The sequence below is a fragment of the Pygoscelis adeliae genome, unplaced genomic scaffold, assembly GCF_000699105.1.
Source record: "Pygoscelis adeliae isolate BGI_AS28 unplaced genomic scaffold, ASM69910v1 Scaffold13, whole genome shotgun sequence".
Lineage (NCBI taxonomy): Eukaryota > Metazoa > Chordata > Aves > Sphenisciformes > Spheniscidae > Pygoscelis > Pygoscelis adeliae.
The window spans coordinates 4,255,486-4,268,571 of NW_008824499.1; the positions used below are offsets into that span (position 1 = coordinate 4,255,486).

The 13,086-nt window shown below is 36.0% G+C and overlaps 1 protein-coding gene across 7 annotated transcripts in view; it reads right to left on the bottom strand.

Annotated features, from left to right (window-relative positions):
- MEF2A (myocyte enhancer factor 2A) overlaps positions 1–13,086 on the bottom strand; it is an 81,381-nt gene that overhangs the window by 11,691 nt on the left and 56,604 nt on the right. For 4 of the 7 annotated variants that reach the window (XM_009321476.1, XM_009321478.1, XM_009321479.1 and 1 more), the window contains 2 exons: positions 3,874–4,064; positions 2,201–2,224 (listed from right to left, as the gene is read on the bottom strand). In XM_009321476.1, the coding sequence (XP_009319751.1) occupies positions 2,201–2,224; positions 3,874–4,064 (215 nt within the window). The remainder of the gene's footprint in view (positions 1–2,200; positions 2,225–3,873; positions 4,065–13,086) is intronic. The other 3 variants (XM_009321481.1, XM_009321482.1, XM_009321477.1) reach the window with 1 other exon arrangement.

Here is a 13,086-nt window from a genome sequence, read left to right on the forward strand (position 1 = left end):
ATTAAAATTAGCTACAATCTTCCACTGGCTACCAGCTTCTGATCTCTGTTTTGTCTGGCTGCTGTTAAAAGCCCACCTTTGAGCCTCGTAAGAATTTGGAGGCTCTTTGGCATTTGTTCAGCAGATGTACCCACTCTGCTTCAGAGCTCCCAGATTTCAAAGCCCTAAGTCACAGAGAAAGTCACACTGATTTTCTGTGTAATTTATCCCTTTAAATCACTTATGTACTTCTGAAAATCTCCACTAGACCAAGTTTATCTGGCATAAAGATATGTTATTAGAGCAGATTTTTGTGTCTGTCAGAAATTGACCTTTTTCCAAAGCTTTCTTGGATGGCAGCCTATAAAGTTGGGATTACTGTATAATGGAAAAGTTAGAGGAGTATACTGGGAAACAATCCAGACCAAAGGATTTCCCCATGGGGTTTTCTTTTTTTTTTTTTTTTTTTATTTTGAGTGGCTAATAAAGGTAGTTTTCTGAGGTAATTTATTTCTGAATACAATTCCTGAACACTCAGCCATACAAAGACACTAAGACATATTTAGATGTGTCTAATATTTGTTGTACTTGGAGATTCAACCAAAAATTTATGACAACTTTTAGGAATTTTTTTATTTTTTTTTAAACCAGTGCTAATGATAGCAGTAACAGGAAGAATTCAATATCTTTATTTCATGCTATGCTACCGTTCTTAACTGTTTTTCATATTCAGTACTCAGTTCCAACCACACAGAATGAATGTTCACAGACATGATTTGGAACTGCTTTCTAGGACTGGAATTAGCATCAGAAATTAGCATAATAAGAGACGTAACATTGCAGATGTACTTCATATTTCTTTACCACGTTTGAGGAAGACACTACTACATTTTCTTTGTGTGAGCTTTCTTCCCCAAACAGATGAGCCCAGTTTTTAAAACCACTAGAGGGCCCACGCTCCATATAGTATCCATAAACCAACCCGCCTCCAGCAAGTCGCACTATTTCACACTGCAAAGAGCATAGCACTTTTTAGCAGGTAGGAATACCTTAACTCAAGTGCTCTTGCATAATTCCAGTTGCAACACGATTTTGATTACGTGTTTTTACATTTAATTAAAGTTCTATTTCTTGCACTGGAAACCAGACACTCCTCTATAAAGGTAGGAAGGGCACGCATGACAGCTGTTTATAACCTCAAGTCATTCCAATAAACCTTAAAAACTTAAATACTGACTTTCAAAAAATCATTTCCCTTTACTTACTTTTGTAAATCTATTGCTCATGTTTAAGGTAAAAAAAAATCAACCAACAGCATGCATTCATCAAGAAATTTATCTAAATCACTACATTTTCCATGCTTTCATGCAATTAGAGCCTCATATTAGCAACAGGTCCATGTTCAAAAATAAATCAAGGTATGTAATAGGCAGACTTCTTTGTGTATCTTTACAATGATGCAGCATCTTCTGCGTGGTTTGTGCTACAGCAGCTAAACAATTTGCAAATTGCTCTAAAAATAAGTTACAAATTATTTTAGCCTTACGTTATTTTCCAGACAGAATGCCAAATGTTAAAACCTTTTGGAAAAATAGAGAACACACAAATCCCAAGAGTTTCCTTTCAAAAGCAGAGTATCTTTCCACTGGAAAAAGGTAGAATTATTCATTTGCAATTCTCTATTCCTTTTGGTAAACAGGGAACACCCCTGTGGTTTGATAATCTCACACAGGATGAAATAATTCTAAACTCCAAAAAGGTGACCTCACCAGCAATGATGTAATCTCCTTGAAAATAAGAGAAGTAATACAGGGCTTGTGTTACAATCTGAAGAACTTCATGAGTGAAGCCACTTTCTAAAAATATTCCAATAATTTAAAGGATGGTAAGTGGTTGTTTATATTTTACAGAAAAGACAGTAAATATCCTATACACATGGACAGTTACTCTGTAAGGCTCTTTTCCAATGTTCCCTCCAAGAAAACCAGAAAATTTTTCAGGAAAAAAACCAGAAGTTTACAAATGGAAAGCGCTAGGCTTTGGATGTGTTTTCGACTTGAATTGGTCATGTTTTGAGTTTGATAAAACAAATGTATTTGTCTGCTATCAAGGGAACACTGGAATTATTTAAAATATGTAATGAAACTACAGTTTAAAAAACTGTAGTAAAAGACATTTTCAGCATCTTGCTCTCTCTCATCAAACAGTAGCCCAGACTCACCAACTCCAATTCATCCTCCTCCGACTGTACTCAGCAAACAAGAGGGATAACACAGTTACTAAAAATAGCATTGCTTTCAAAAATGAAAGAAAAAGTCATGTTTGTGCTTCAGGAATTTTATTTATTTTAATTAATAATGTGAATTTGCCACCTGGTTCTGTAAATAATACTACTGGGAAGTATAATACTTTACATAATTCGGGTCAATTAAAAAATACTGCACTGAAAGAACACACGCTTTGGCAAAATTAGTGCAGAAAGAGCTTAGTAAAACCAAGGACACAGCTACACATTGACGACACATGTAGATATGGAGCACAGCAGTTTCTGGCTGGACTGATCCAATAAACATCCAGCTCAGTAACAAAATATTTTTCACATACAACCATCATACCATCCCAGCATCTCTACTCCCAATTTCCTCAAAAAGACAGACAAAACCTAAATTGAATATTATGTTGTTCTTCACAACACAACAGTAAATAGGCACTGTATACTACTAACATTAGAACAACTGCATTAACAAGATCCTCTTCTTGTAGCTATTTCTAATTAATTTAAAAGCCTAATTTTCACTTAAATAATCAGCCAGTGTATTTCCTATGTCTTCTACACTTCAGCATTCCTAGAAAAACCTAAAACTGCAAGAATCATTACTCTGAGGATAATTACAGCTTTTGTTACTTGGATTAATTTTGTATTATTCATTATGAATACCAGTAACAAATGTAAGCACTTGTGGTATCTTAAAAACAAATAAGAATTATACAGAGAATACTTGTATTGTTTATATCCTGCTCCTCTTGGTTATGGTTCATTCTTCCATACACAGAAAACGTACACATAGATGTTTAAAATTTCTACATGACAGTTAAAGACTAAGACCAAAGGATCTGGCCAACCAAATTAAAGGAAAAATAGAGTAACTCTTCCTGAAAGACCTGTTCTGGTCTCAGTGCTGTGGTTGCCTCATGCCTGACATGAAACTTGTTTGTTCAGCCTAGATTTGGAATAGCACACATTACTACCAACATGCCAAACTGCACAGTAGTATTGAAAAGTACACAAATAGGGACTGAGCCTGATCCTCATTACTCTTTTATGCCTTCATTGAAGACATGACATCCACCATAGGACACACAAGGTTGCATTCCAGCACACCACATCAAACAAGTGTTTCTCTCAGACCATCATTACCACCGAAGCTACGTTTTGCATCCCACAACCATTACGACCCAGGAAAAACACATACAAACTGTGCTTTAGGGCACGTTAATACAGTTCACATCACCAATAAGATCAGCCATTCCTCCACAGAATAATGCATAACCCTTTTTAAAACCCACATCCTCCAAACCAGCAAAGTTATTGGTACCAAGTCAGCAAGATGTCATATCAAAACAACAAAATCCCAATCTATGCCTCTAGGATTGCACTCTAACTGCCTTTAGGTCAGACTGCTATTTTACACTTTTTTTAAAAAGTGCCTTAAAATTTAACTTCTCCCAAGGTTACAACTTATAAGTTAGATTTACATTAGGGAAATTTCAGAATACAAACACCTTTCTATTACTGTAACCTATGGTAAACAGATGAGGTAATTTCTCCTTGTGCATGCGGACAGAACACTTCATTTTTACAAAGCCAGTCATAGAACAAATGTTTTAACTTACCAATGGTGGCATCATACCCTTGCTGGAGGGTGGTATGACAACACGGAGGTCGGGTTTGCGATTGTTCATTCCAAGATTACCTCCTCCAGGTGGAGGTGGAGACTTTGTAGGCATGACTTTCCCTAAGCCATTCCCACCACCAGTAGTTCCAAGTAGACTTGGTGAAGCTCGAGAATTCACAAACCCATTTCCTGAAAGAGGAAAAACAGTGTAATACTGAAGAGAAGTAGCAATACAAAATTTTGGTGCACATGTACAAATTACTCAATATTTCTTTTGTAAAACTTCCAATAAAAAACTTCTCACAAGAGGTGCAGTATCGAATGATCAAACAAACAGAAAGCACTTTCACCAGAAGATCAATATGTAAAGGTAGTATCACCTCAAGGGCACACTGTGGCAGCTTAAATGCTGAGAAGAGCATATTGCCAAAGAACGATTTCTAATAACATCTGTTGTGGTTTTTTTTATTTTGCCCTTTGAAGTTCCTCCAGGCTAAGCTTGCAAAAAAGCGTGTGCTTTTGCACAACCCCACTTCGTCCCCACCCCCAGAATATGAAATATACTGAATTGTTGCCTGTGAGAATTAAAAAAAAAAAAAAAAAAAAATCAGCTCTTAAAGTCTCTATTTCTAAAATGTATTCTTCAAACATCTTCAAGATCTGCAGGACTCCAGCATCTATTCTCTAATAAAATGAATTTCAGTCTCAAAAATATATACTGTCTGATTATTACATTTAGCAACAAATCCTTTCTCTTCAAATTCATTCCAATCTCTGGACACAGATATACATGTCGTTTATGCCTGTCAATTTATTTTACACAGGTCTTTCTCTACCTTACTCCTGATACTCATTCTAAGTAGAATTAGACAAGCCAAAGCCTACAGGTCCCTGGCTTCAGCACTGAAATCTCCAAAAGCTGAATATGCTCAAGATACAGGCCTTAGCTTACACTCAAAAGACATTAGAAAAAAGTAACAAGACAGTAAAACAGTTTAGTGCCTAGTATTCTATTTTCCTGTACTGACAAAAGCACCAATCATGGTAACCAAAATATATTTCTCAGGAAAAAAAAATTAAAGCCACATTCCAATGATTTTATCATATTTATACCAACAATTCCCAAAATATACACACCTTATTTAGCTGCAAATGAAAAAAAGTTGTTAAGCGAGGGGAATTTCGCAACAGGGAACCCTATAGTTCACACTACAGAACTTTTGTGTGTGTGTATAAATAAATACAATTCATAGTAAGATTATGTTTATACTAGCATTGCAGTTCTGAGAGCTGCCTTTATAGTTACAATTCAGGGAAAAGTCTATTGCACAAAGTTCACTGTGTGGGAAATTCTCTAATAGCCTGTAGCACCATACTGGCATGAATTTTGTATTATTATTCTAATTTGAATAGGCCCCTATGCCCACCAATTTTATTACATTAAGTACATATTAATCTAAAAGCAATTAAAATAAGAAAGTTGTCAGTGTCACATTCTACCTTCTTTAGCAAAATTTGTAATGCCTTTAAAAGCTTACCAAGAATGAAGCAGCAATAACATGCTCAGTAACAGCACAACACTTCATGAAGGTGACTGGTACTGCTAAGATACTTAGCTAGTGTATGTTGAGAACCTAGGTGTGAATTCACCAGGATGCTGATGAGGGAGCCTCCTCCTGTGATCCTTGTTACGTAGTGGGGGAACTGCCAAATGCAATCCTCACCTTTTCCCTGTCCACCATAAATGGAACCCTACATATTGTTTTATCAATTTAGAAATGGCAAAAGCAAAGATTAATGTAAGAATTATAACAAAGCTCTTGTGCTGATCTGAAGATATTCTACTGAGTTTTATAAAGGTCTTTTGGAAACAAAGTTATTGCTAAATATTTTTAAAGAAAAAAATTGTAAGTAGGTAGAACTTACTGGAATTTGCAACCACAGTATTCTTGTTCACATATGCATGAGCAGTAAATTCACAACTTTAAAGCCAGGATTTCAAATTCTGGATTTACTTTCTTTGTGTATTTCCTACTGTGCCAAAAGCCTGACCATACATGGATGATCTGATAAGTCCCTTGAGTTTTTCAAGGTTAACAGAGCAAGGAGCAGTTATTCTAATTTAGTACCTTCCTGAAGCCGGGGTGGGGGTGGCGGGGGCAGGTATGGGAATACGTTTTCTGATAATTCTACCATTTAACTTGGAAGTTATGGGGGAAAGAAGGAACACAGACAGCAGAAAGAAGAAAAAGCTTTTTATGTCAGCATTCTTCCTTCTGTATTGAAAACCACAGCAAAGACTCATTTTGTAATTAAGCAAAAGCATTTACACTCCTCAGCAGAAAACAGCAGAATTTATTGGGATGCTTCTAGGTTAGTGATAAAATTTTGTTGAAGCGGCTGAAAAGTTGGGCTGGAGCTGAGAATACATACTAGAGCTAAATATACTCTTGACTGCTAGGAGAAAACTAGCCACAGCTAGGTCACACAGACAAACCAACCAGCTAAAAAAGAGAAATTGAGTTCCGTGCTACGCCTAAGGTTCCTGAAACCGTGAGACAGTTTTCACAGAATCATGGTTTTGTTAAATACAGTTATGCATCAATACCTATCCATTATAAATGAGTGCAAACATTAGTTAGCCTACATAGCATCAGATTGCAAGAGAAATCTTGCACAGTGGACAGAGTAAAAATTAAGTGGACTTGGAAACAGATGTGAGAGAGGAAAAATTATTAGAAAATACCATAATTTTCACCAAATTATATCTAAAAAATTGTTACAGTATCTTCCATTTTCAGCAAAAATGCCAGAACATAAAGAACTTACTGTTATAAGAAAGTCAAGTCTGGGCTTTAATAATAATAGCATTTTATTACTCACTAGGCTGTCAGCGTTACCTTTTATACGCCAAAGCTGTGGTGCTGAGTCAAATTTAAACTTCAGAACAATAACTTTATATAAACAATGGAGTTCTGTATAGCATTTTAGTCTATCCTATGATACCATTTCCTGTCCTATGTTTTCAAGTATTTCAGTAGCTCGTGTGTTAAATCTGGACAGTGTCTTTCTTCCACACCCAACACAGTCATTTCCTGCAGCCCTTATTACAAGGCTCTGCCAATCCTTCAGAAACATTTCATGCTTTTAGTGGTGCTGTCAAAAACAACAAACTCCTTGCCATTGCCTTCTCTGCGCAGTATCATTCAGCAGCAGAGCAGAGTCAAAGCATTTGTTCTGACAAAAGGCTGAGCATTTCTTAAAATGAGTGTTTAGAAAAAAATATATTAAGAACAGGAGAAACAAAAAATGTCATAAGTGTGCAATACTATGGGTATTCATCCAATAGCAGCCCTTTGTTATAAATAGCAAGCATGGAACATTTAGCAAACACTGGAGTATCTACATTGATTGTTTGAGGAATCTCATGCTGGGGCTGCAATAAGACTGTAGAATATTCATTTTTAATATGAAACCTAAAGCCTTTTTTCCTGTTAATAATCTAATAAGAAAAGCAAATTACAAGTTAAGAGTGAAAGGATAACTAAAAGCATGGTATTTCTTAGAGTAAGGTCAGGAGCCAGAAAAGATAATGATTACAGGATGATGCAACTATACGGCAGTTTGCCAAACTGGGGCTTTAATAACCCCATAAATTCTACTTACTATTTTGTATAATACAGAAATTGTATCTACCCCACCCACTGTAGATCTCCCTCAAAGACAATTTATGTTTAAAAACACTATCAAACTGAAAAATGGAAATAGAATATAAAATCCTATGTAAATGTAAAATTAGACTACTGTTTTTACTTCCATCGTAAGAGTTTTATTTAACTCTAATTCTTTAAAACAGACTATGAAAGCATGTTTGAAACACTTCTTTGGAAAACAGACACTAATGCAAAGATTATAAGCTCTCAATTATATGAATCATAATTTAATTAGATTTTATGATAACAAACATTGCCAACGTACACCAGCCTACTTCTCATTTAGTCAGAAAATGTTTACTTTTGAAGTAACTTTTCTGAAGCTAAATGTTAAAACCCACCCATTTTACCAACTGTATATTCTGCCTTCAGAAACGTAATGCAGCTTAATCTCATTTATTGTCCTGCAGCCCAAGATGTAGCGTTCAATTACATGAGCCGGACTCCTATTTCACTATATAAATCACATCAGCTGAAACAATGAACACGTGGCTGGAAAGTACTCCATGTACTTATTACTACTCAAGGAATAAATTATAGTCATTGATGCCATTAATCTTTTTTTGTGGTTCACCTTTGGAGAAACTGAACAGTTATACACAGTTTTAGAAAATAATTGTGCACAAGCAGCTAAGCAATATAAGATTAAGCAAAAATAAGAACAGTAGTAAATAAATATTTACGTCTCAAATGACATCATACAACCCAACAAATGTCAAATAATTAGAAGTAAACTGAAAATTGTGTTTGCAATAAGCCATCGACTCACTATGCATCCAGAAGACCGGATAAATTCTATTGAAGAAAAACATTTACATGTAGGACCCTGGGGCAGGGGGGAGAAAGGAACGTATTGCACATAAATACAACAATAGCATTTCTATGTGCATTAGCTGTTCAATTTATTTACTTTTTTTTGGTTGAGTATGACAGCTTTAAGTGGAAACAAAAAAACCCCAAAACAAAACAGCATATGCCATCCATACCATTTTCAGCTTCACACAGAAATCATTGCCGATTCTACCATCAGTTCAAAAAGCCTAAGTTCTCTGCTAGCTTTGGAAGAATTTACTGTAACATCTCACAGAAGCTGAAATAAATGTATTTGCACTGATCTTTACATATCAATACTTCAGATAACACTATGATTAGAATTAAAATATACCTTTTACAGTAATATAAGATTTTGAAACATGTCTAACGTAAGATTTATACTTCTAAGGCAGTACTTTAGATATTAAAATGCAGCAAAAAGAAATACACATGACTAAGTGTCAAGGGAATGCTTACTCATGTTACAAAACTGAAAAAAAACCCCTCATTTCCCAGGTTGCTGGAGAATTTTTTTTGCCTAAAGCTACATAAAAGGAGAGAATTTTCAAGGATATTTAGAATTTAAACGGGCCTTCTTCAAGACCAGGGTTATTATTCAGAATGCAGCAGCAAACCTAAAAACAAGACATAGTGCTTTTGTATCTAAATGTTATTCAACTGTGTGAAACATTAACAGTGGCAACTGGATGCCTTTTAGGTCTTTTGTCAACTAAGCAGTTTACAGTTAATGAAATCAGAGTTCTACTTTCTGAACTTGTTGATTCCTATGTATCTATACAAAGCCAATGTAAAGAATGGTAAAGAATGGACGACAGAATTTAGAACATCTGAGGATGTGTGGTGGTGTATCCTGGGCAAGGTGACATTATGTAAGTGTTGAGACTTCACACAAACAGGTATGCTGCAATACTTTAATCCAGCTGGGAGATTAATGATTTGTTATACATGTGGCAAATTCTAACCAGAATTGTATTGTACCTCTTAGTAAATCAGAAATTATGGTAAGATAATGAACATACATAACAATATATGAAGTTTCAACTGAAATCTAAGGGTAGTTCAGGGACTGAACTGACCACATGTGATGGGTGGTTTCCAAGGAGAGATTGCTGCAATTTAAAAAAAAAAACAAAAAAAACCAAAAAACACCACCATATCAAATGCTTTCTTCTACCAGCATGTTTTTCATGCTGATTTCAGCCAGTCATTTCTTGTGAGCTGATCTAATCAGAGGATGATGGATGGATCAAACTTTGTTAAGTGCTGACAACGTCTAGCAAAGGAAAAGGGTTCAGCTTGCACCCTGTGAAACAGCTGGTCTGCAGTCCACTTTCAGTACTCCTTTTCCTTGAGGAGCACTTGGAAGCTGTTAAGAGTAAATAGGCTGCTCTCCATGTTCTTCAGAGATCCTTCAACTTCTTCCTTGGAGAAGGATGAAACACTGACTGTTTTATTTATCTGTGTAATCTTAAAGATCAGAGCAAAGCAAAACATTATGCCAACTCTATTGACATTACAGAGCAAGAACCTTTGTCCACTGCATTTAGCACCAGTAGAACACACATTCTTAAGTCAAAGCCCTTTCAATACAAGCTAGGAAGTGAGGAGCTCTGTCTAGCGCAAGACTACCTGTGACAGATACTACCTGTCACACTGAAGAGAAAGTATAGCAGATTAGAAATACCACCAGTAACGCATAACCTTAAGTAGGAATATGCTCAAGGTTTACAGCTGCTTTCCTAAGGCGGTTGTCTACAACAACAGTGCCAAGGTTTTTGGCTGATGCAGATGATCCAGGCTGGTGAGTTTGAGAGTGGGGATGGAGGGAGAAGAAAGTCTGTTTTCTTAAGGAAGAGGCTGATAGCATCGATCCAGTTTCAAGCAAAATTCCTGCAAGAGGTATGTTTTTCCCAGAGTTAGTTTGATACTTCTCATTGGGGTGTCTCTCATTTAATAAACAAAACAACATGAATAGAAAGGTATGCACAGAAAATTGTTTTGTTGTTGAAGCCTTCCGGTGTACTTTGAAGAATTGCAGCATATTAGCCACTTGACTCAGACTTGTAAAGACCAAGCCGAAAGATTCTTTTATCCTCAGACACGCAGAAAAAGCTCTCCCAATCAGCCAAGCCCTCAACACAAAGTGAACCATTTACAGGTGTGGCCTTTCACAGTTCTTTGTCTTGATCCCTTTCTGGCAATATACAAGCAGTTTACAGGTGCATGCAAGCTGTCAGTTGCACCTCTGCATAATCCTTCCTGAGGCCAGGATAAAAGATCACACATGATCTAGCTTGGCATAGAGATCCAATAGCTCAAGACACAAGTTTTTCAAGCAGGTATATCCTTCAGCTCTATTCCAAAGAAATTCAATATTCCTACAGTTACTTCACATTCTCAGAATCTGAAGATTAGCGAGGACATTAGAGAAGATACAGCTCTGGGGCAAAAAGGAAAAATTCAGTACTCAAGACTAGATCTTTCTTATCCATTCTCCTGATGATAAAATTGTAAGAGGGAAGATAACTTCCCAGAAGATTAAATGGATCCATAGTCTGCATTACTGACCAGAAGGGCTACTTCACTGACAAAGAATTGTATAGACAGATAATACTGTGTCCTTGCAAGATCATAAAGAGCCTCCACTTCCAACAACTCCTTCAAAATCACCTAGGACTGGGAAGAACTTAGGGAACTCATCTTAGTTGAAAGGTCTCAGAGTTTACGCTTCTCATGCAGCCTTGGCAATGAAAACCAGCTCAGGTCCTTTGCATGGTTCTAGCTCAATGCCATACATGAAAGGTATGGAAGAAAAAGTAGAGATTGGGTAACAGGGGTAATTCTTTTGAGCCTTTCTGATTCTCAGAGTCCTCAAGGATGGGACAACTTCACTGGAAGTGCACTTCATTGGCAGTCTCTGGATGATTCAAGGTATAATACCGAATCTACTGGAACATAGTGAAGCAGACCTCATGAGAAATTTGAAGGTGATCCATCCATCAAGTCCTTTCAGTTCAAAGTCAAAGAAATTCTCCCCCTTATTTGGGTACTCAGAGCAAGTGAGGCTATACTTTGTCTGATTAGAATCCACAGCCTTTTGAAAGGAGTTATATAGACATGCAGCATGTGTTCAAGCCAAGATGATGCTGACAACAAATAGCAAGTTGTACACATCCTGGTGATAAAGAGATTCTTGAAGCATATTAGATGCCCACCACAAACTGAATGGGGTTTAACACTGACCATGGGCGACAGTTTCATGAAAATTCTAGCTCCAAAACATTTGATCTAATTAACAGAAAAAATAAATTAGCTCAAAAGCAAACACTGTCATAATGCCAGACATTTTTCCCCTCTCAAAACTGATATACTTGCCAAGTAAAATTTTCAGCAAATGTTTTTTATGTGGTGGGTAAAATTTTAGAAATATTACAAAATAAAAATGCTTTTTCAGAGTTATGACAGCTGCATGTGAAATAAGCTCTCAGTATTATAAAGTTATCACAATTTTTTGTTCTGGACATAAAAAAAACCACCTACTAATCTTTGCTACAACACACATTTTTACTCAAAGTTATTTTCCACAGAAAAACTGTTATGTTGGCAGATTGACTGTTAAAGCAAATCATATCTATTCCAATCAAGTTACACAGGACTTGAGAAAAAGACTCGTGAACTAAATATGAGCCATTTTATGCAACATCTTTGTTTGAACTGGGTCCCAACTATGCAAGATAACCTTTACTTGCTTTTTACTCAGAGATGAAGGTGTGTAAGTATATTTCAATGAAATGAGAACAAAATCTCAAATGCTCAAAATTTCATAATGTCAAGTAAGACTTGGGTTTTTCCTTTGTCTATAAGAGAATATCTGGGAATATGGCTATGCCAGTACTCCATCTTTATCTTTGACAACTCTCCTATCAATTGTGAGCTGCAAATTTGACACATGACCTTTCACAACTATATCCACAGAAGTCTCCATTCCTGAGAAGTTTAAAAGAAAAGATTGACAGCTAAAAGAAGAAAATATATTTTTTCAAAGTGAATTCTACAATAAATGTAGCAAGAAACTAAAACCGTTGTTCTCTGAAGACATAATTAACTTGATACACACACTTCAATGGCAGCTGTCAGGCTCAAATTGACAAGTTAGCAGATTTACTCAATCTGGTTATGTATGGTTTCTTGATTTTGGTTGCAATTGAGATGGTTACAGTGCACCTGACAGTATTTAAAAGAAGCCATGCCATTATCCTAGTAGAAAGTGGAGCTCTGATAACTTAGGGTATTCTGTGGCTTAGCATTCTGGTATCAACTAGATATTTGAGTTTTGCTAGACGTATTTCTTATAGATATTCCACTGTTCTTGTATAGCCACAACTCTTTACTTATATGAAAAATCTTTCTAGAAATGAGTGGGTATATGTATAACATTTTGGGTGCGATGTTCTGGAAAGTAAGAGATAAGCGATGCATTTTGACTTTTCACATAAACTATTAATAAACGCAAGAAGGAAAACATTTTACTTCATTAAATATGTTCACCAAGCTGCTGTAACTGGGTATTTCTACAGTTTAATATTCTATAGCAGCTGCTGTAAACAACTGTTTTATTTGCTTATTGAAAGAAGTAGTCTTCAATCTGAGGCTGCTGTTACTAA